The sequence below is a fragment of the Lepidochelys olivacea genome, assembly GCF_965140295.1.
Source record: "Lepidochelys olivacea isolate rLepOli2 genome assembly, chromosome: 5".
Lineage (NCBI taxonomy): Eukaryota > Metazoa > Chordata > Testudines > Cheloniidae > Lepidochelys > Lepidochelys olivacea.
Window position 1 is genome coordinate 70909007 of NC_140415.1, and position 25264 is coordinate 70934270.

The window sequence follows — 25264 nt, forward strand, 5'->3', positions numbered from 1 at the left end:
AGCTCTGTAGACCAATCTTCTCCCACCGATCCAATCTGATTTCCCAGGCCCATAAATGGCACTGTATGCTGTATAGGTGATCCAGGAACCAGTCCTCTTGTTTCAAGAGCTCAGCATTGTTCTAGTCTTCTGCCTCAGCCTGCTGTCACTGCTGCAGAGTATTCTCCTGCTGGTGGGGGAGCTGCTGTTCCCATGGAATATTCTCCTGTTTCAGCATCATCTGCTCAGTGGTGCAACAGGCAAAGTCCATTGCTGAATCTCTCCAACCCCAAGTACTGTAATACAGCCCAAGCAGCCTGGGCATAGTCATGGTTGTCACCATAGTGGTACAGAACATTGTTGAGATCATGCTGGCCCACAGCAATTCGAAAATGGTGTGAACCAGTACAAACAGGAAGCATGGATGGAGACAGTGGATTTATGGGATTTTTTAAAATGTAAACCTATGTAGCTTCCCATAATTCACAGCAAAAACAATAACAGGCCACTCAGAGATGAAGCAACGGGCCCTGGGATACCCCTAGAGAATGCTATCCTCTCAATCTAAGAGCATAAGAATGGCCATACTGGGATCAATAGTCCATCTAGCCTGGTATCCTGTCTTCCAACAGTGGCCAATGCCAGGTGCTTCAGAGGGAATGAACAGAACAGGTAATCATCAAGTGATCCATCCTTGCACCCATTCCCAGCTTCTGGGAAACAGAGGCTAGGGACACTTCCGAGCATGGTTTTGCATCCTTGCCCATCTTGGCTAATAGCCATTGATGGACTTATTCTCCATGAAGTTATCAAATTATTTTTTGAACCCTGTTATAGTCGTGGCCTTCACAACATCATCTGGTAAAGAGTTCCACAGGTTGTGCGTTGTGTGGAGAAATACTTCCTTTTGTTTTAAACCTGCTGCCTATTAATTTCATTTGATGACCCCTAGTTCTTGTGATATGAAAAGGAGTAAATAATACTTCCTTATTTACTTTCTCTACAGCAGTCACAATTTTAGAGCCTTCTATCATAGCCTCCCTGAGTTGTCTCATTTTCAAGCTGAAAAGTCCAAATCCTATTAATCTCTCCTCATATGGAAGCTGTTCCATGCCCCTAATCATTTTTGTTGCCCTTTTCTGTACATTTTCCAATTCTAATGTATCTTTTTTGAGATGGACGACCAGACCTGCACGCAGTATTTAAGATGTGGGCCTACCATGGATTTATATAGAGGCAATAGGATATTTTCTGTCTTCTTATCTAGCCCTTTCCTAATGATTTCCAACATTGTTAGCTTTTTTGACTGCTGCTGCATATTGAGTGGATGTTTTCAGAGAACTATCAACAATGACTCAAAGATCTCTTTCTTGAGTGGTAACAATAATTTTAGACCCTCCCCACCCCCCAATAAGGCTGCGAGTTTGTCACAGAGGTCATGGAAGTCACGGATTCTGTGACTTTCTGTGACCTCTGTGACTTCTGCAGCAGCCGGTGCGCCTGGCTCAGGGGCAGCTCAGGCAGCCCTTGTGCCAGTTGCACTGGCCGCTGCTGTGACAAATTCAGGCCACCATGCCCCCCCCCACTAGCAGCAGCAGTGTTTGGGTGTGGGAGGAGTGTGGGACACAGGATGAAGTGAGGCAGGCTTGGGGTGGCGCTTACCTGGGGGGCTCCCCGGAAGTGGCAACATCCCCCTCGCTCAGCTCATAGGCAGGGGGGTCAGGCAGCTCTGCGCGCTGCCTCCACCTGCAAGCACCGCCCTCACAACTTCCATTGGCTGCGGTTCCTGGCCAGTGGGAGCTGTGAAGCTAGCACTCTGGGCAGAGGCAGTGTGCAGAGCTGCCTGGTCACTCCTCTGCCTAGGAGCTGAGCAAGGGGGATGTTGCCTCTTCCGGGGAGCCCCCCAGCTAAGCGCCACGCAGAGCCTGCCACACCTCGTCCCATGCCCCAACCCCCTCCTACACCCAAACTCTGCTACTTAGCGGGGAAGGCACGGAGCCAGGTAGGGAGCCCGTGGGCCCCGCCAACCCCCTCCTCTCCCTCCAGCACCAGCAGGAGTCCTGGGCCACGCACAGCCACCCACGCCCCCTTCAGCACCAGCGGGAGTCCCGGGCCATGTGCTGTTGCACCCACCCCTCCCACAAGTCCCCCCCTCCCCGCAGCCCCGGGCAGCCCCCCGCCCAAGTTTTAGTCAGGAGTATATAGTAAAAGTCATGGACAGATCACGGGCTATGAATTTTTGTGTACTGCCCGTGACCTGTCTGTGACTTTTACTAAAAATACCCATGACTAAAATGTAGCCTTACCCATCATTATATATGTATAGTTGGGATTATATTTTTTTCATGTGCATTACTTTGCATTTATCAACATTGAATTTCATCTGCCACTTTGTTGCTCAGTCACCCAGTTTTGTGAGATCCCCTTGTAACTCTTCGCAGTCTGCTTTGGACTTAACTATCTTGAATAGTTTTGTATCATCTGCAGATTTTACCATCTCACTGTTTACTCCCTTTTTCCAGATCATTTATGAATATGTTGAACAATACTTGTTCCAGACAGTTTCCAACAAACAGCTGCCATGTGTTCACATAATGTGAAGTGAGAATGAAACAGGCCTTCTATGAGCATACTACTGGTGCAATTCATGTAACAAGAGTTACTGGACACACATCTAAAAGCTTTGGATTAAACCCGCTATGTAGACACACCCTTAGTCCCCAGACTGGCATTAGTAGCAGACTTATTTAACCTCTTTATGTAGACTCACCATTGAGGAAGACAAAGACCTACGCTCTTTTAGCATGGATCATCACACTCTCCTAGTGTTGGAATCACCATGTGTTCCAGCAGCATGTTTTAAAATATAGTTTATGGAGAGTTTAGAGATTATACTTTGGCCTGAATGATCTAAAAGAGCAGTTCTCAAACTGGTATGTGGACCACAAATACAAATATAATATAGAAGTGCCGAACACTTGAAGCAGGGTGCTCATCCCCCACTTCTGAAGAGCTGCAGTGGAGTAAGCCAAGCAAGTGTCCACTCGGTGTTGTTGCAAACTTAGAGGAGAATAGAAAAGCCCATACCCGCCAGCCCTTACGGAGCCAGAAACTGCCAGCAGGACCAAAGATATCATTAGAACCAAAACTAAGAGAAGAGTTGCTGAGGACCAGAGGTAGACCAGACCCTACTGGGGAATGATGAGCTAATTCAGGAAAGATTCTATATAGATATAGATACAGAGAGAAATTCAATTTGTGTTTATTAACTGTATGTGGACAAGCTCATGAGATTAGAGGTATGCTTTGGAAAACGAAACATATTTGATCTTAAAACTACTAAATACATGTACAAATTCACCAAATTCACTGTAGGTGCCATAGAGATGGTACAGGATCATGACCGGGATGGAATGTGCTCAACAACATGATCACTTTCTTAAGAAGTGGTCGAGAATCCTTGCTCCTTGAATTGTTTCAGAATGTTAAGTGTTTGCAAAGCAGAATTAATTTACAGTAATTCTTGAAGATTTAAGACCAAAATCTTTGAAGAGTAAATAACACTGGAGAGCTGCTGAGGTTAGAATAAAGCTCACATTAAACACAACCTTTACAGCTACTGCTGTGGCAAAGCGAATTTAAGCTATTATACTTCACAGACGAAAACGCAACAACTCAGTCTCAACCACTCTCCTTAAGGAACTAGTGCTTACTAAAAGACAATAAAACCAAAAATGAAAAAACAACCAAAAGCAGAGAGTGAAATAGTTATATTTGTGAAGCAGTTTTTTTCACTTGTTCAACCAAAACTCATTCTATTTTATTGCTGCCCCTAGTGGAACTGGTTGACTCATATTAAAAAATTCCGGTTTGTTGTTACTCTTCCCTTGCAACTCTGTGGCAAAAAGAGCTGATGCAATCCTGGGATGCATAAATAGTGAAATCTTGAGTAGAAGTGGAGAGGTTATTTTACCTCTGTATTTAGCACTGGTATAACTGCTGCTGAAATACTATGTCTAGTTCTAGTGTCTGACAATTCAAGAAGGATGTTCATAAATTGGAAAGGATTCAGTGAAGAGCCACAACAATGGTTAAAGGATTAGAAAACGTGCCTTAGAGTGATAGACTCAAGGAGCTTAATGCATTTAGTTTACCAAAGAGAAGAGGTTAAGAGGTGACTTGATTACAGTCTGTAAGTATCTACATGAGGAATAAATAATAGATAATGAGCTCTTCAGTATTGCATAGAAAGGTATAACAAGATCCAGTGGTTAGAAGTTGAAGGTAGACAAATTCAGATTAGAAATAAGGTGTAATTATCTTTGGAAAAACTGACCAAGGGTAATAGTGGATTCTCCTTCACTCACAATTTTTAAATCACAACTGGATGCTTTTCTAAAAAATATGCTCTAGGAATTATTTTGCGGGAGTTCTATGGCCTGTGTTATACAGGAGGTCAGACTAGATGATCACAATGGTCCTTGTGATTCACAATAGCCTTGGAATCTATAACCACTTGTCTGTCCCTAGATCATGAGTCTCAGAGTATGGACTGCTCTTTCTTGAAGATCTAGACAGTGCCTAGTCCTCACACATAGAGGGCACTATCATAAATAAATAATAAATAACAGCAAAAAATGGCAGTGAAGTCTCTTACAGGTGAAATTCACCCGTCAGAGGTTATGTACAAAGACTGATTAAATGCCTAATAGATTCAGTTTTAGAAACAATGAATTTGGCCTGTATTCATTATTGGCTTTAAAAGGAGTAATTTATATCATAAGTACTTTGTAGTTCTTCAGCACTATACACTGATACTTTTGTGCTGATGCTACATATCTTTGGAAATTACTATTTCTAGGTGATTCTTATGCACTTCACTAGCATGTATTACATTGTGTTCATCTATTATATTGCATTGTATCTGCCAGGTTTAGCAATAAAAAGAACCAAAAGTTCCATAGAGACAAGATGCTCTAAACATAGAGAGCTCTATGCAGCTGGAGTGGATAGGGTGCAAAAGGTGTTTACACCACTTTTCAACCCCATAACCCAATCCTGGGAGCAGCCAGGGGCTGCTTCAGTCTTCGTGCAGGTTAGAGCAGCACAGAGCTGTTTCTAATTTACGCTGGCAGGAACAGTTCCTGGGGATTAATTTGTTGGCCCAGGATAGCTGGGGACTTGGGCTGGACCAAAGATCAAGGGACTTGGGCTGGACCAAACAAGGGACTTGGGCTGGACCAAAGATCTAGCCCAACTTTTCTCTGAGTCTTCCCAGTGTCACCAGTACCCTTTATCAAGGCTCTTTCTACTAAGTAGCATATTGGACTGAAGTTGTGCAGTCAGGCCACATGATCTTACAACAGAGTTGCACTGAATCCAGTGACCAGCTGGAAATAAGGAGATTTTAACTGATTACTAAATCATTTGGTAATCTTTGGTTTTACTGAAATACTAAAAAAAAAAGTCACCCCAAATAAAAATAAAAATGCATGTCATTGCCTTGCATTGCAGAAAAGGAGTCCCATTCCTGCAGGGCTTAGTGGTCCCCAAGAACAGAGAGCATGCAGTGGCATGAGGCTCTGAAGCACTGTCTTGAGGGAAGATGGAGGAGGCTTGCAAGAAGTGGTTGCCATTTAGATATCCTCAGCTCCACTTCTATACAATAGAGAGCTGCTTGACAGCTGCCTTCCTCTGTGGCTTAGGTGCTCTGGTTGACCACCTTCAGTTCTTACTCCCATCTACATCTGAGAAACGGTAACTGTGAAGGCCTTTTTCAGTCTTAGTGCTGACCTCTGTATCGGACAGATTTTTCTCTCTTCTTCCCACTCTGTCCTTTTAAGGACAACAGTGTACAAAGCCACTGACAAACAAGGTAACACAGATCTGGAAATTAATGACAAAGTGGTATGTGGGCAAGGTGAGGAGTTAGAAGTGGCAGGATAATTTCAGGATAATATAATGGTCTTATATTGTGCAGAGATTTGTGTGCCATGTTGGCAAAAAGGTAAATTATGTGGCCATTTGCTCAGCAACATAATTACATTATATACAGAGTTTGACTATTGTGTTGAGATACGCTCAAGCCCAAACCCTACATCGGCAAACCCACCCACTTGCTGTTTGGTTCCTTTCTATAATGGAGTAATGTAGTCTGGAAACTGAAGATCCAATCAGGCACTTGGAGAGAACAAGAGAAACTATAAAAATTGCTACCTTGTAAGCTGGGGGAAGGAGAAGAGGAGGACAAGGGCCCCCCTGCAGTCCCCACCTTGCTCTGAGGATGCAGAGCTTCACATCCTATTGTCAGGGGGGCTGGGTTACAGCCTGAGTTAGCCTTCCTCTGTCAGACTCTATGTTTAGGTAAAACCTTTCTTTTCTGCTTCTTCCATTATAGCTATGTACTAAGGCTCAAGAACAAAACAAAGGGAAAAAATCATGCTTGTTGAGAGGTCTGTTATATTCACTGTCCCATTTCAGTGGAGTTTACACAGCTAAACCAATACCCTGGGACAGAACATCCTTGATCTCTAGGGAATCTTACATCTGGTTCTCAGGGCAATCTCCTATTATGTTTTGATTAGATTTTTTTGGTTATGAATGAACATGTACCTTACATCACTTTTGCAGATGCTTCTTTTTTTTTTTTCAAAAATTTTCTTAACAAAATAAATAAAAAACACACACTCATTTAATACTATAGCTCTGCTAAACACAACCCAGATTTAAAGCTTGACTTTGCCTGTTGATGCTTAAATTAACAGAATCGTTCAGGAAATCATTCCCATGCAAAATTAATTTTAATCATTCAAGATTAGTTTTGGTCACACTTCACAAGTAAGGAATAAAAAAAAAAAAACCCTCAAAAAATCGAAGCTTGTATATTTCCCTGAAGGATGGCACACTTCATTTCGCCTGTTTAACTACTTGGAAAATTAAGGCAACTTAAAATGCTGGAATGAAGTTCCTATCAATAACTAATTTAATAAAGACAAACTAGTATAATATCTGTATGTGCTTCTAGCAAAAAAGGTAGGAACAATTTATTGATAAAATGAAGTAATGCAAAGTACATAAATTGCTTCTGCTTTTGGCACTGAGATTATAAATCTTTTTCATAGGCAAGTTAGGTGTGATTAACATTTAAGTACAAAGGTTTGTTCCATAAGAAATATATCACTTTTATAGAGTTATCCTTACCAGTTTTTCTGGTGGAGCTCTTCCTTATAGAACAGAAGATGTTGGAGCACTTCATCGAGTCGAGAAGAGTTGTTGTGTACACAAACCCAAACAACAAGACTATGCCAAAGAAAGTGCTGAATCGTAGTTTCTTTTTGTTCAAGCTTTAATTGAACTGATGGGTCAGAATCCAAGAAGGACTAAGAAAAAAATTGTGAAATTCCTAGATAAGATCTCTTGAATAGAAAATTAATCTTTGGTTTTCTACTCAGACTTGTTTTAGAATTTTACACAGCACAACACTTGCTCAGCATTCTATTTTTATACAAAATACAATGCTACAAATGCCTCTAATATATTTCACACAATGGGACCAAAAAAATCTTGGAATCCAGTCAACAGAAGATGTGCTATTGTTGTTTCTCTGCGGCTATTATGTATTATGAAGTGCTTACCACCCAAATTTGTCTCTTCTGAACTAATAAAAATTAGTGGCCCTGTCTATGCTGTTACACTTAAGCTTGCGTTTGAGCCAGCATTAACAGTATAAACCAGTTTTATTAAGATTTCACTTCAGACTGAGATTAACTTTATGAAAACAAAGTCTCAGTCTCCTGGGACTATTAACAAAAAGTAGAATTGCTGTAGTTTGTCTGTGAGGTTAAATAACACAGGTTATTCATCAATAATGTGGACTGGCACACTTTGGGTATCCTGGAAAACATTTAAGTGGCCACGGTCCTGATTCTGGAATCTGATTTGCATAGTCAGAGCCCCACGTTCAAGCAGTGTCCCACTGACTCCAATAGGACTCTGTGGTACATGTCAATCTCCACTTGTACTTATCAGATTGCAAGATCAGGACCAACATTATTTTGTTTACAAGTTGGAGTTCTGTTTAGAATAAGAACCATTTTTAAAAGGTCATCATTTTTTAAACACTGACTTTAGGTGACAAACCTGTATTAGGATCTGCTAGTGCAGAGTCTTGTGCCACTGTGGAGTCCTCGTGACTTCATTGGACTCAATATGAGTGTCAGAGTCGTGATGTACAATTTGTAATAATTCACTAATTAAACTGGATCAAATTAACACAATCAATGCCTGATAAATTTACATGACCAAATGCTAAGCTTCTAAGCTCCTTAAAAGTTGTTAGTCTAGCGATGGGATAAAAATCTACTTTTGAGAAATTACTAAATTAATATAGATTGTTGATTAGCTGCTCTGTGGGCTAAATGATGTATATTATAGGAACACAGGAACTGCCAAAGGTAGGTATTGTCTGCCAGTGGCCAGCACTAGATGTTTCAGAGGAAAGTGTATGACTCCCGCAGTAGGCAGATGTGGAGTAATCTACCCCTCATGTTATGTCTGATCCTCTTCTCTAATAGCTAGAAATTGGCTTAACCCTGAAGCATGAAGTTTAGTAACTCTTCCACAAAATGTATCATTAATCATAACTCTGGATATTCTTGATATCCATTTAAGTGTTCACTCCTTTTTCCACTATGAAAATGATTTTGAACTAACCCTGTATTAATATATCAGAATGGCTATAATGGTGTAATCACAGTTCAGAGATAAATAAGGCCCTGATCCAGAACAAAATGTGGCCTTATCATAAAATCAGTCTGCTCAAGCTTCTCCCACCAAAATACCTGCTTCCTGGTTTGGACAGTTACAGAGCTGCCCAGCGGGCAGGAAATTCATGCAAATGAGCAGACTGCTCCTTGAGCCCTACAGTTCTTGATTTCTCAAGCCCTTGAATTCCCCCACTGGTGGCCACATCGAATGCTTTAGATAATACAGCTCCAGGATTGTAGAAAATCTCCTACATGGCTGTATGTGAGAGACTCAGCAAGCTCAGAGACCAGGAAGTGGACTGAATTGGTTTTTCAAATTACCTAGGGCTCCCATGAGGGAGTTGTCATTCATCCTCACTGGACTGGAGGATGCTGCAGGGACCCTATTTCTTGATTCAGTAAACCTTGGGGGATAGTTTTATTATGTAGTGCACTTAAATATGCTATAGAAATTAAGTTTCATTAATAGTAATTGAATCATTGTCAATCCATTTTAGCTGTGTGTTCTGAACTAGTCTACAACCTTGCTGCTCTGTTACACATATTTAGGAATCATTCAGAGCTATGATAAAAAATAGCAGACCTTGAAAAAAGGAAAATAAAAACAGACATGGAAGAAGCTGCTGTAATCTGCTGTTGAAGAGTGTAGAAGAGTGTTGAAGACATGTATTGTCTCTAATCTATTAGCACTATGTTATGAAGATTGACTGCATTCAAAAGCCTTAGGCACAGATGGTTTTCAGAGGTGATCCCTTTAAGTGCTAAATATTTTTGTTAAGAAGTGCTACATCTTTCAACAAAGACAGAGAATATTAAACTTTCAAGGGTATATACTTTCAAAATCCACCAAACTTTCTATGACTGAAGGAAAGAATTTGACAGCAGAGCACCCTTTCTCCTTGGTTTCTTTCTCTAATGATCCATGCTGACTTACCAATAAGAATGTTCTGAAGAGTTAATTGTTATGAACAGGTTCTCTTTCCTTTTGTCTTCCCACTTATTGAGGACATGTGGTTAGTTAATTAGCTTAATTAAAATGGTGGTATCATTTTCAATTGCAGCCTTTCCATACGTTGGATGTGGTAACAAAGTAGGGAGGAGTATTTTTCCCTGATCCTACAGCTGCTACAGCATACAAGTATAATAAACAGCCTAGGTCTGGCCACAAAAGAATTCCCCCAGCACAGGAACTACAAAGCCTCTTCTACATGCACCAATATAGGGGTGCACCAGTATGGGGCTGAGGGAGGGACCAGAGCCGGCACCATTACAGTGATTCCACAGGGTGCTGCTGCCCATAGGCAGCTTGGCGTGAGCTGTTGTAACATAGGTGGTACCTAAGGGCTACATAAATTACATCCCATTTTGGCCTCTGAAGCAGCCTAGAAGCAGAAGGGTACAAAAGGTAGCTTAAAGCCTCTTAGCCCATGCACCTTCGCCCCCTTGGGCTGAGAGTTTTGTACCGCACTTCCCAGAGGTGCAGCACAAGAGCATACCTGTGTTTTTTCTCCAGTTGCACAGTTTACATATGCTATACCCCTATTTATAACATGATGACCTTCCTTCAGTGTCAAACCCCCACCCTCCCCATGATTATAAGCCTCAATTTTCATTCCTTTCTACAAAGGCTTCCACCAGTGCATTCCCATTGCTTGCAGATTGTTCAAAACTCAGCAGAACATTTGCTCAAGGCTTCAACCTGTAACAATCATACTACAGCTGCCCTTTGTTCTTTATAATGGGTATCTATTAAGCAGACAATTGACTTTAACTTGGCCCTGTTGGTCTTTAAAGTTCTCCACAGTGAGCTATTAAAGATCTCCTTTTACAAGCATCTCCCAACATAAAACTTATAGGATCTGCCATTCACTCCCACATCCCATCTGACTCATCCCCCTCACTCTTACCAGTTCCTACAAACCTCCTCTTCCCCAGGTGTTTGGGGTTTTTTTAATCCTTCTTTCCCTCTTGGTGTGAGACAGCGCAGATTTATTGACTGTCACAGTATGCTGCAAGGCTCATCTTTCCCCATTCCCCCTCAAGCTTTTCTGAGGAAGTGGGCTGAGATGGTCATGGGTGGTTTGATAGGGACCATTTATATTTTGAGAGATGAAGTCAACTTTGAGAAGGATGGTTAAATGTTTTACTATGGTTATTTGGCCACTTATGTTTTTCTTCTTCTCTATGTAATGATATGAGCCCCATCACAATAGTGTCACAGAACATCTCAAACGTTAATTAATTTGCCCTCCCAATATCTGTGGGAGGTGAGGAAGTATTGTTATTCCCATTTTACGGTCTATGGCTACTGAACCTCGACTTCCTGAGTCCCAGTGGTCAAGTGCCTTAACCAGAAGACCATCCTTCTGCCTTAAGAAATGTATGTACAAGTGTCTACAACCTTGAGTAGGTGCTTTTAAACATTTTTATAAATATTTTCCCATTTAAGATACCTCCTCATTGCTCTTTTAAGAGAGTGAAGCAAACCTCTTCCCAGAACATGTACTGTTTTCATGGCTCAGCAGCAGACAAAAACTCAGCAGCAGCTAGCCACACTGTTCCAGGAAGGAATTGATCTCACTCTGGCCCTGCAGCTCCTTTTATACTAGCTTACTGGGCCCTGATTAGCCACTTCCCATACAGCCACTCTAGGCAGCTTGGAAGACTTCTCTACTGCTCTTTTCTGGGGTGGAGTGTGGCAGAGCTACAAGGCCTCTAGCAGACGGCCTCCAGACCCAGTCCACCCTGTCACAATCTTGCAGACAATGGTGGATCACTGGGGCTGTTTCACTGACATCAATGTGGGGTGGTCAGGGAATGTGCATGATGCATGCATCTTTCAGAACACTGGACTGTATAGAAAACTGCAAGCTGGGACTTTCTTTCCAGACCAGACGATTCCAAATGAGAGTGTGCAAGGGCCCGCAGTGATCTTTGGAGATCATATACCCCACATACCCCTTGCTCCCATGGCTCATGAAGCCTTAGATCGGGAACCTAGACAGCAGCAAGGAGTGCTTCAGCAACAGGTTCAGCAGGTGCCAAATGACAGTTGAATTTGCCTTTGGCTGATTAAAAGGTCGCTGGTGCTCTCTTTTTGTCTGGTTAAACCTCAATGAAGAAAATATTCTGATGGTCATTTGGCCTGCTGTGCTCGCCATAATATTTGCGAATCAAAAGGGGGAAAGTTTCCCCAGGGGTGGGCTGCTGAGGCTGATCGGCTGGCTGCTGATTTTGAGCAGCTAGATACAAGGGCAATTAGAGGGACACAGCAGCAGCCTATTGGCATCAGGGAGGCTTTGAAGGAACATTTTGACAATGATTCCCATGAATGTATCTGTACGTGATGAATTCGGCCAGGCAATGTTTACTTGCCACCATTAATTACTGCTGTAATGCTTGCTTCTTAAGTGTTAATTGCAAGGAGTAAATATTCCTACCTATAGCCACTGTTTCAATGTTAGCACTGAGCGATGTATGTATGTCACAAGTGAAGAACCATTTTATTTCAAAGACTTAAGTTTTAATGGGATAAACACAAACCTTTGGACAAACAAGGGACATGAAAATGAACAGTCTCACAGTTAGAGCTCTCGCAGCTGGGTGTAATTCCAATTTTCATTGGAAAACCAGTCCTCAGGCTTGTAGTGCACGGGGTACTGTGAGGGACCGGGAACACATGATGAATGCAATGGGGGAGTTTGGGGAGGACATAGACAGGAGTTCTGTAGTGGCTGGAGTGGGAGTTGGGCACGGATTTGCTCTGATTGCAGGCTAATGAGGGACTTCAACACCTCCGTCTGGTCTTCCAGGAGGTTTATCATCCGCTCCTTCCCGTGTCCTTTCCTGGCTATTTAGCCCCGTCTTTCATTAACTGTCTCCCTCCACGCTCATTTCGCTATGTGCTGCATCTGTTCACTGAAGCACTTCATGAAACGTATACTCCTTACTCCTCCTGAGTCACCCTCTTATCTGATGGAGGAGCTCCACCAGTGTGGAAGAGTGTGTTCTCAAGGGCGCATCTGCAGAAGACAAAGAAACAATGAACAGAGATAGTATTGAGAGTGCACTCACACCCCTGAATCAGAAAGTTATACATACCTCTTTCTCACTATCCCTTGGCTAGCACATGGGTCACTGCAAGTCCCAGTTAAGGTGAGTTTGCGAGGCAGGAGGGGCAAGGGGGAAAGGCCAACAAGGGATAAAAAATGTTTTTTGAAGGGGGTTACTATAAGTTGCTAGGGAGCCTATTCTGAATATTAGTACCCTTTCCCACAGGCTAGGGTAATCAAACCCAATGTCTCACTGCTAAGAGTAATCCAGGATGCAAGGGTACATCTCCTGCCTGCATGTGGCTTCACACTGGCTCCGTAAGCTGCTCGCTTGTGTGTTGCTCTGGTCCCTGCAGAAATAATTGCCGGGGGGCATGGCAAAATTTCCTACAGTTCGGGGGGAGAAACAAGGCAACTCTCCCAAGAAATATTAGCAGACGATTTCAGAAAACCTGCAGGAAAGTTTCCTAGAGACCTCTATAGAGGATTCCAGGGACATCCCCCTGGATATTAACAAACGTTTCTGCTGTGGTCCCACTGCATAGATGGGCAGTCTCTGTTGTTAATTTCTGTCCCTTATCCCTCTTCTACCATATAACAAAGTTCATGAGAGCTCAATCTCCTTTCACTGTGCAATATCAAAGTAAAATAAGCACTTACCGGACTTCCCGTCTTGCGCACTAGAGCTGGAGTGCTAGGACTGGCTAGACCCCTCTGGAGTGGAAAAGAGGTCCTGACTTGCTGTGCCACCAGAGGGTTCTGCCATGTGCTCCACATCATCCTCCAGATCCACCTTCTTGTCCACCACTTCCTCACCAGGGTTGAGTCTGCTGGCCGCTACCTCCAGTCTCCCCGGAGCATCCACAGGGCTCTTGGCAGTGGAGGTGGGGTCGTCACTGAGGATGGCATGCAGCTCCTTATACAAGCAGCATGTTTTTGTTGCTGCATCAGAGTGATGCGTAGCCTTCCTTTGCTTTCAGGCACGCCGGCTTCAGCTCCTTGATTTTAGCATGACACTGCTGCGTGTCCCTTTTGTGCCCCTGCTCCTGCATGCCACTAGCGAGTAGCCCATATGCATCGAAATTCCTTCAGTTGGTGAAAAGCTGCGACTGCACAGCCCCCTCTCCCCATATACTTAGTAGATCCAACAGCTCCGGTGTGCTCCACACAGGAGCATATCTGCTGTGGAAAGCCAGCATGGTCAGCTAGGATGATGCTCTGTGAACTGTGCATGGCGAGCAAACAGGAAGAGGAATTCCTGGGCCTTTAAATGTGGAAGGGGTGCATACCTGTGTACCTTCAGGGCAGAATTCAAACTGCTGACCAGAGTGGTCATGATGAACATTGTGGGACACCTGTTGGAGGCCAATTAGGGCAACATAACTAAGTGAGGAGTCTACACTGACACTCCGTCGCTCTAATTATATCACAAAAAGCTCTATGCCGCTTGTCACGGTGGTTTTATTATGTCAGCATAGTAGAGGAGTTACATTGGTGGGAGAGGCATTTCAGTGTGTACACCTCCATTGTTTTGTCAATGAAAGCTGACTTTTGTCAACAAAACTTTGTAGTGTAGACATGGCATTAGTTTCTCTCAGTGTGAATTGAGATAATGATACTTGCCCTCCTTTGTAAAGCACTTTAACATCCTTGGATGAAAACAGTTATTTAAGAGCTTAAAAATTATTAGTATTATAAATATTATTTGTATTTACTTAGACTAGGAAAAGACAAACACAATGTCGGTCAGTTCTCACACAGCCTTACACTCCCTCAGGTAAGTACATAATTAGGTAAAGAGAAAAGAGTGAGAAATATTGTTTACCTGAGAGAGACTGTAGCAGCCCTTTTGATGTCATTACAGCCTGTGAGCTAGACACATAATTAGGCAGTTTTTAATTGTATAAATGATAGGCTATTGTGTATCACATAATTATGGGTCCTATCATTCCCTAGCACAGCAAAGATAGCCAGAGGAGAAAACTTACTCAGAAAAATTCTCTTTGGTCCACTGCACACAGTGTTTGATGCACCATCTCCTCCAGTGGGAGGGATCTGGGGCTGCACAAAGAGAGCAAGGAACACGGCCATTCAGCCATGCAGGCACCCCCAATATGTACAGGGAAATCTGCACTCCTCAGGGCAGCCCTCAAAAAGCCAGCTATTCTATGCTGCTTTCCAGGTCTGTGCTCCCCCTGCCTCCCATGTGCTCCTCCTGTCCCCCATGGCAGCAAGGTTCAGGAAAGTGCTCTGTTGCTTCTGAAGGGCTGTGCATGAACACCCCCACACCCATCCATCCCTGTCCATTTCCACACGCACTTTGAAGGAAGCAGATGTCATAGAGCATCAGTAAATGCTGTCTTGAAAACAGAATCTCAAAAGGGATACTGCAAAAAGAAAAGGAGTACTTGTGGCACCTTAGAGACTAACAAATTTATTTGAGCATAAGCTTTCGTGAGCCACAGCTCACTTCATTGGCTGCATTCAGTGGAAAATACTGACACCACCGTAGCTACTAATATGCATTGGATCACTATAGTATCAGATTGATAATTAATTGCATAGTGTATTCATGAAATGATATGATTGACAAATCCAGGCTGTGATCACCACAAATGAGTGTCTATTCTGTTTATCCTGTCCCTGGACCACAGGTAGTTTGTCTAGCTCAGCTCAGCTTTAATTATTTTCACTGAATTACCAAGCATGCTTATTTGATCACAGTAATCCTTTTTGATGCATCATATATCATCTGATTTATGTTACCCACCATGCCGAGAGGACTCTGCTTCTGTCTTTCTTCCAAGCTTACATCAGAAAATACCACAGCACCACATATGGTTTCTCCAGCCTTCAGCATAAAATGCACAGCAGAGAGGATGTTTGGATATGGATGGTAGCAGACCTCACAAGCTGAAAGTACTATGGCATGAAAAATAATTTTGTGAAAATTGTCTTCCTGTTGTTTATTATGTTTGCCTTTTATTTATTATGTGCTATTTAACTTCACTACTTTGCTGATGAAATCATTAGCAAATTTTCCATAGAGTAGATTTATAAACATTGTGTGACCTCTTGTGGTGTAACACAATACTACAAGTATGATTTATAGATAATAGCTTATGTAACCCATGAGCTACATATAGTTGAAGTCTCCCATAATGACTGAATTTCTAATTAACTAAGACTAACTCTGAACAAGGTGAGGAGGCTCTCAGCTAACAATGAATCACAATGTAAACTCTCATTCAGTGACTGCATTTATTTTTGGCTAACTCTGCACGGAAACCAGACCCAACTTTTGTAAATTAAAATGTATCTTTTTTTTTCCCCCGCCCAAAACTATGTATATCCTTTGATGAGATCTGAAGCTCCATGATTAGCATTCATGTGCTGACATCTGTACTGCAAATGGGATTTGATTCCTCTCAATAACAACACTTAGCACTGAAGAGATGGAGTAATATATCAAGCCATCTGAATTCAGTTGCATTAAATAAAAAGGTTTTTGAAAGGATGTATAACCATCATCCCAGTGGTTGGGTGAATGCAGATTTGACTGCCTGTAAGCCAAAATATTGCTTATTGCATATACATTTTAAGAACTGGCAGATTCAGGAAGTTCTGTTGTGAGAATGTCTATTATATTTATGTGTTTTCTATAATTGACTAGTGTGGACAAAGCTTGTAGAATAAAGGGTGTCAGGAAAAAAGACATTTTTTTAAAATCATCTGATTCTTTGTTCTTCATTTTGTGTATTACTTGTGGCCATGACAACCAATTGATAGTAGCAATACTGCAATGCCTCTGCAGTCTTACTACAGCAGCAGCCTACTGATTCATTGCATACAGCGTGCATGCATGCTGAAAAGTCTGAAATAAAATATGAATACCTAGCATTAGATTAATTTATCAGCAATGTCAGCATAACAAATAAGTGACAGGAGCCCAGTCCTATGAGCACTCTCCTTTTCCAATGTCAGTCTGCGTGAGCTGCAGGCACTCAGCACCCTGCAGGATTGGGCTGTATGCTAGTACCGTACCTGAGGGAAACTTAAGGTTTTTTCAGCGCCACTTTTTTCTATTTATAGCAGTGACCTGTCACCTGTTATCACCTAAAACAGGGATAGGCAACCTCTGGCACGCGTGCCGAAGGCAGCACGCGAGCTGATTTTCAGTGGCACTCACACTGCCCGGGTCCTGGCCACCAGTCCAGGGGGCTCTGCATTTTAATTTAATTTTACATGATGCTTCTTAACATTTTAAAAACCTTATTTACTTTACATACAACAATAGTTTAGTTATATATTAGAGACTTATAGAAAGAGACCTTCTAAAAACGTTAAAATGTATTACTGGCACGCAAAACCTTAAATTAGAGTGAATAAATGAAGACTCGGCACACCACTTTTGAAAGGTTGCTGACCCCTGACCTAAAACATATGGTGCTATATAAGATTGCTTTTAGTAAGGACTTTACAGGTAATTAATATTAATCGCATTCCGAATAGGCTTTAAAAGATATTGATTTGATTCATGTATGTTTTTAAAATACTCAGCATTCCTGCTTATAAGCAAGTATTTATTTGAGATCAGTCAATAGTCTTAAAATCACAATATGCTGTGCATTTTTGGCATACGTACTGAATTGACTAATTACATAATGATGCAGAGTTGCTCTGATTTTTCTTCCTTCTTCACCTACAGACCTCACCTTTTCTATTTTACCTCATTTAACGAGGCTAAATGTTGACTGCTTTGCATGGTTACTGATGCACATGAAACTCTCAATTCAGGTGGACAGTATTCCTAAGAATCAAATGGTAGTCTCTTGAGTGCAGCACAATGTGAGATATTCACTTAGGTCACTTCCATTTCCCAAATTAGTAGTTAAAATTCATTTTTAATGTTGTTTATATGGAAAATATACAATGTTCTACCTTTTAAGTCTGTATGAAGCCTAAATGTATGTTCTCCAGAAGACTCCAGATGACCACACAGGTGAAAAATAAGGAGCCTTAAAAAGACCAAAAATCCAACCTGTCAAAAGAAGTACAACAAATATTTTTTATATCATGCCACTCACAATAGATGTATAAATACCACCTTTGGATTATGGGTCTTATTCACCACTGCCCTCCTCCACTTGAACAGTGATATAACTCCACAGAGTTACACCAGCATGAAATTGGAGTAAGAGAGTGCTAAATCAGATCATATCTTCAGATTTCACACATGTGGAGCAATAATGAATAACTCTGTCTTGTGTTCTGCATTCACTGTATATTAATGGTACACAGAAAACTCTGAGGAGATGTATTTTCTCTCACCAGCTCCTCCCACTGAAAAGAAAACCCTATACAAGTGCCAAAGTGTTAGTAATTTACTTAGTGTAAGGGAATGAACACACTTTTGTGAACTAAAGCCCGAAAACTACTGAGGACAGGTTTGTTTGAGGAAACAGAAATAAGGAAAAATGACACAAAACCAAAGAAAACTCAACCCAGTATGATGATTTTATGGTTACAATGCCAATCAGGAGAACCACAGAGCTCAAGTCTTTGTCAACAGTGCTGCATGGACCAGGCCCTACAATGGGAGTGTTAGGGCAAAAAACACTTCATCTCCATCCATGAGATCCAATATGAAATGTGTGGGCATTTTAGTAGCATCCATTCTGCAACTGTAGAGCTAGATACTACATTTGACAACTTACAGTTTTAGATGGTGGCTTTATAACTTAGAGGTCAAGCTAACAGAAGCGGAAAAAACCAACAAAGCACGTGAAAAGAAACGAGAAAACTAACAGCCTCCATGCAGCCATCATTAAAGAAAATAAAATGTTAAACGGATTGCAAATCTTGGAAAATCTTTCAGAATTTAAAATGTCAGAATAATTGGACTCGCTGGAGCAAACAATCATATTGTTTTTTTGAAACAGTGGGTTCTGAATATATTGCAGTTGGATTAGCTAAAGATCCAAGAAGAGTATTTTGAAAGAGCATATAGAATCAAAATAAGGGCTCCATTTAAGACCCCTGAGCAAGATGCAGAAAAAGCAATCATATTTACTGTGGCATTATGTATGTGACAAAGAGAGAATTCTGGCAGTACCTAGAAAAATAATAGATGTGTTCTATTTAAAAATCTTTAAAGTTTGTTCTTCCCACATATAAGCCTCTGAAAACATGCAAAAATGAGAGAATTTATTTTATATAAGAAAAGTGTTTGAAGCAGCTATCCTTCTCCTGTCCAAACTCCCAGACAGATGCTAAGGAGAAAACATGTATTTTGGAACACCGAATCAGCACAAAGTGTTGCAAGTAAGTAAAGAGATTCTACAAGGATGCTAAGACAATACAGGACACTTTTGTATTTCTCTATGTCTTCATAGGGTTTTTTGTTTGACCAGGATCAATACCTGGCAGCACTGCACAGCCAGGGAGGTAAGATCAGGGACGTGTCATTGGAATTCGCTCCTCACAGACTTCTGAGTATTTTCTTCTGATTTGTGTTTTTACTTTTGATTATGTAGCTTAACTGCAGATGACTGATTTTGAGAGAGAGAGAGTGTGTGGGGGGGGGGAGGACTTTTAGTTTTTGAAACCAGACAACCCCTAAAGGTTAAAAGCATTTGCAGATCTGGATGGGTAAGACTTTGCTCAGATGCTGAAGCTACAAATGGCTTGACCTTGCAGGCCCTAGACAGGCTGTGTACAAACTGCAGGGTCAGGCCTCTAGGGCTTGAGTTCTCTCTCACACCAGTATGTCATCCATGTAATTCCATCAGCTTCCAGAGAGCTGCTCTTGATTTACACCAGTAAAAGTGAGATCAGACTCATGCACCACTGAATGCTCAGATCCTCCATAACAGTTAAGGCCAGTTCTACTTAAACCAGAAACCTCTCTGACTTGAGTGGGAACAGGATTGGGCCCATAATGTTTTTGTTGTTGTTGTTGTTGTTTTTGCTGCTCTTCAACCAGAATCCTGGCAGTCATACAAAGAATCTCACAGAATAAATGGGAGATCCTGCTTTCGCATAGAAAATGGGAGGGTGAGAATATCTCCCAGTTTCCAAGAGAACTACTTAAAATGTACATTACTAAAACCAAGGAAACATCCTAGGAATTTCAACTTTAAATTAGCTCAGCTAGAATGCTCATTGTTTACTTCATAACAAATAATAAAAAGAGACCCTGTCAGCTTGTTTAGGGCCCAAAATGTACCTTCCTTACAACAAGGTAAATCTTCTGCAGCATCCCTGGTGCTTTTTATTGGAAAAGAATTTAATGGGAGGAAGAGGAAGTTTAAATCAAACAAATATTGGCCCTGATGCTCCACTCTTACAGAAAAATCTAGAAGAAGGAGGCAACTACTACTGAAATGCTACAAGGCTTATCTTGCAGCATTGCATGCATGCATCCCAAAAGGAAGGGATTTGAGATCTAAGGAAATGGCAAGAGGTGCATTCTGCAAATATAGAAATCTCAAGGATCCACAGGGAAAGCAAAGCACTATGTTAAGAAGAACCATTGATCATCTCTGGAAATGGCTTATCCTTCCATAGTGCTTGGTGGATTCCCAAACCACTGAAAGTTTTAAAAATATTTTGTCCTGTCATAGTAATTTTATCACAAAATTCTGCATTGTTCTGATGCAGAAAATTCCACAAAGCTTCCTGCATAATTTAGGTCCCAACAGTCACAGAGTACATGAGGCACTGGCAATTGTTAAGGCCGCAAAACAGCTTCAGTTGAAACTGTCCATTTTCCAAATAAAATATTCTGTGGGGTCTGAAATTTTCCATGCTCAATCAAAGTGGAAAATGATTTTTTTTAAGTTTTAATTAAAATCTGTTAAATCTGATTTGAAGTATGTGACATAACAAATATGCTTGTATGTTGTATATTTTATTGTATTTGCCATGCTTTATTCCCCCAGGCAGACAGCTTAGACATAGGTGAACATTAAAACTTGACATGAATGTAAAAAAATTCTCTCTCTTTTCCTACTCATGTAGCTAAAAAATGGCAGAATCAATTTTGCTTAAGCTTTCCAAAATAATTAACAATTTAGTTTAAACTAGAAATATGGAGAGTTTCGGCAATCATAAGCCATTGCAAGAGGGGGTTTATTGCCAGACTCCTGCAGCTTGTTTGAATCTATGGCATATCAGGTTTTGAGAGTGGAGGAGCATTTTCTAATTGTTCAAACTGCCTTCTAAAAAGGAACAGGCTTCCTTGTTGTGGTAGAAGAATTGTATGGGAAAAGAGGTGGTAAGACATACCTTCCTGTCATGTAGCTATTTTGGTCAGGTGAGAGTGAAAGAAAGGTTTAATCTTCAGAAACAGTGGGGACACATAACAGAGCCATAGAAGAAGTGCTAACAGAGAACAGTATTTAATGAACAGTACTTCACATGTGTGCTGTGGCATCAATTTCCTAACTGTGCGAATAAGTGATTTTTTTTTGTTGTTTGCTGGCAATTCCAAAAAATCCAAATAAAAAAGAAATGTTTCAAGTTGACACAAAATGAAATTTTTCAAAATTTTGGGCAAATAGAAGTTATTTAGATTTCAAGCTTTTATAACACTTTTAAATATTTTCTTGATGAAATTGAAGGAAATTTCAATACAAAAAGTCATTTTAAATTGGAAAATCAAAATGTTTCATTTCAAAAATATCAAAAATGAAACTTCTTTTTCCTTAGAGTGGTTTTTTTTTTTTAAACCAAAACCATTCAGTGAATTTGTCACAAATTCATAGTGCTTTGGTCAACCCGAATTTGCATTTTCTGCCAAAAAAAAACCTGCAGTCAAAAAAATTTCACCTGGTTTTAGTCCTTAATTTCATCCATATTGTACAGTTTCAATAAGGATTTCAGTCTTTATGAGAGAATAACATTTTATGTTTCTGGGATGTGACTAACTGAAATCTTGTTGTAGAATGAAGAGTTACCACATCAGTAACTTTTGGAAGTGGTTTCTAAGAGGTAAAGAGGAAAGAGGTATAGTACTGACACTCAAAACTAGACCATTAAATAGTGATGTATCAGGTAAGTCTTAAATTGTACTAGAAGTTTGCACTATTTACTCAGCTTTTAGAAGAGATTGCTCTCATTTGGATTATTCCCATTTGGGTGCCTCAGTTTCATCCTTTTTCTTAGGGCAAGTCTACACTACAAAATTAAGTTGACCTAAGTTACGTCAATGTACAGCCACCACAGTAATTAAATTGCTTTTGCATTTCCACGCTATGCTCCTTGTGTTGGCAGTGTGCATCCTCACCAAAAGCGTTTGCACCGATTTAACTGTCAGTATGGGGCATTGTGGGGCAGCTTCTGAAAGGCAGTAACAGTCAATGTAAGCAACACACTGTCCACACTAACACTGAGTCAACCTAACTACATCGACCTAAGCACTACCCCTCTCTTGTACTTAAGTCAGTGCAGTGGGCGAGTTACATTGGTCAGAGCTACATTTTAGTGTAGACACTTAGAGAGTTAGATGGACATAAACTGCCTTATGTCAACCTAACTCTGTAGTGTAGACCAGACCTCATATGCATAACCCTCATGCTGCTGCACTAAGACTATGTGACCTAGCATGCTATACCTCATTAATTATAATCCAGTTGGGAGAATAAAGAATTTGCGTAATTTAACAAGATATTCTGCAAGAATATTACTAATATTATGAGAAAATCCAAGTTAACAATATGCATTATGAACAAAAAGTACTCTTTTATCTGTATTTTACACTCCCTCATTACATACTCTGTGAAATATTAAACTGCATTTTCCTAATCTCTCTTTTTGGATTTCCCAGAAATCAGGTATTCAGAGATACAGAAAGTTAAGATCAAACCAAATTATAGCACAAGCATACTACGCATAATATTAGATAAACACTACAATGTTTTAGGTCTTGTGACAAATTCAATCAGCTTCTGCTCTCATTTATTGTGGTATAAATCCAGAGTAATGTCATATATTTAATAGTGTCAATATACAACAAAAAATAAGTAGGTGAATATATACCACATATACAGATATAAAAAAAAACACTAAAAACTACTTTAAAAAAATACAACAAACCTTTGATAACTTGATTTCACTGGAGTATAAATAAGATTTCTGTGCCGCATCACAACAAATCCTATACAAAATGGATTCAGCGATGAAAAATAAAACAGGGACATGCTCTGGATTCATGGGAGCATGGTCCAAAGAAATTAAAAGGATGTCCAAAGCTTCTAAAGTGAAAACAAAATGGAGAATAAATTCAATACAGAGTTCAGTCTTTAGGGCTCAATTCACAAAGGGATTTAGGCATTGCAGCACCTATCTTTTAGGTGCCTGGTCAACCAGTGGTATCCATAGCCTCGAGTTAAATACCCAAGTACACCATACAATACATGGGGAGAGTTAGGCACATAACAATGGGATCCACAGAAGCCAGCATGCTGAGTAGGGTAAACTAGACAATAGGAAATGCCAAGGAGAGGAGTATGGCCTCAGCCCCACCCCCAAAGAGAGTTAGGCGCCTAAGTCATTTTATGGCTCTAGCCCTTAGTTCCTTCTGATTGCGTACTGTATATACTATACTCATTACACACCTTCCACAAAATTAAAATACTTGCCAAGTTATGAACAAATAAAACAATCCTTATTTTCACAATATATTCAATTTGTTTGCCTTCTGTGACTATTATTTTGAGGAGAAAACAAAGCTCAACTGTCTGATAATATGTATTCAGCAGATACAGAAATTTTCTGTTAAAGTATGTATTGAAATATATGGTACAAAACTGTCTGAATTTACAATGTTAAACTAATTACTGAGAAGTATAATGTAAGCTGTTTCTTGAGATATGTCACATTTCAGAAAGTTTCTACAGTGTCAACTTTTCTGTCATTTTTTGCTAGGTGTGCATTGATCTTTTTTGTGATATCAATGAAAATGACCTTAAAAACTATAGTGGAAAAGATAGAATTGCTTTTTATGGTTGAAAAGGCAGTTAAATTGCTTTTTCAAGTATTACATTTTTAAAAAATTACATTATGGCTTTGTTCAATTTTGGTTAATGATTTGTGTGAATCTGATGCTCATGAAAGTGACAGATTTATAGGTCTCATAAGTAAAGTTTAAGCCAAGAAGTCACTATGCAAATTTCCTCAAACATGCCTGCCAATGTGCCTCAATCTTGACTTAAAATCCCCTGCTTTGTCTGCCAACTTTCAAAGTCTGTAGGAAGAAGAACCTCCCTTACCCTCCCGACAAATCCTGCAGGCAGGAGTGAAACCACAGTCCCAAATCTTCCAAATTCAACACTTCCTCTTCCTCATCTTGATCATCCATACGTTATATGATTAAAGGATCAGTCTTTGTCCAAAAAATTTCCCAGCCTCTTCCGCTTATCCAAAAATAGAGGAGGAGGAGTATTGATAGTGCCATAGCATGTAGAGGTCTCAACGGGGTTGGGAATATATTGTGCTAGGAGCTGTATGAACATTTAGTAAATCACAGTCCTTGTTCCAATGAGCTTACAATCACGTGTATATGTCCTAGCTCTATCCGAGTTCCTGAGCTGCTGTGCAAAATTCTTAAAAGTCCTTTTCCTCTCCAAAATAATAGTATGGAAAAATATAAATATTGTCTTTATTAATTATGCGAAAGCCTTTTCTCCATGCAACCAGTAAAAACAATGTTCTTTTATTATTTATTGAATGACAAGAGCATGCTCATGCCTGCACAAAACAGAGGTCCCTGCTTCAAGGCACTCCATGAGAGCATAAGGGTCAATATTTGTGAATCCTGTTGCATGATTGTGGCCTAAACAGACAAACAATAGTATTCAGACACATTGTTTATCAATTGACCAGAATATGGATTTATCATTAAGTGGTGCAGCTACTCAATTATTATTACTTTTTAAATAATCAACAGTTCGTTGTTGGCAGGTTGATACTGGTAGATTGCTCCTAAGTCATCTGAACTAAAAGAGGGATTCTTGGCCCTCCAGAAGAAAAGGGTATACACATATTATCAACACAGCATTCCTTCCCAACTGTAATAGCTCTTTGAAAGATAGGCCTTTCAGAGCAATTACAAAAATCTGTTTCACAACCTTATCAAACCATCCACCAAAAAAAATCTTGTAAGTCTCCCAGCATTACAATAGAATGCACAGTACCAGAACCCCTAAAATTCTGATAATTCTTACATTCAGCTTGTATTCCAAATTATCAGTCATTTTTAAGAATGTGATCTTTGAACAAGTGACAGCTCAGTTCTTTGTTTCTCCCCCCATAAATTTTATAGCTCTCAACATTTTTTTTTCAAAGTCACTGATAGTATTTTGTATACTACCTTCTCAAACTTCTCATTTCTGGAAGAGAGACTCTTTGGCAAAGCATATAGAGACAAATTCATCCTTGGCTTGCCTGGATTGACTTTAATTGGGT

At 40.4% G+C, this 25264-nt stretch overlaps 1 protein-coding gene across 1 annotated transcript in view; it reads right to left on the reverse strand.

Annotated features, from left to right (window-relative positions):
- The window catches only part of TMEM232 (transmembrane protein 232), a 144421-nt gene that overhangs the window by 94046 nt on the left and 25111 nt on the right, over positions 1–25264 (reverse strand). Inside the window, exons 5-8 of the mRNA XM_084629186.1 lie at positions 22895–23052; positions 17738–17837; positions 15567–15718; positions 7180–7358 (exon numbers count right to left, since the gene is read on the reverse strand). Coding sequence (XP_084485312.1) covers positions 7180–7358; positions 15567–15718; positions 17738–17837; positions 22895–23052 — 589 coding nt within the window. The remainder of the gene's footprint in view (positions 1–7179; positions 7359–15566; positions 15719–17737; positions 17838–22894; positions 23053–25264) is intronic.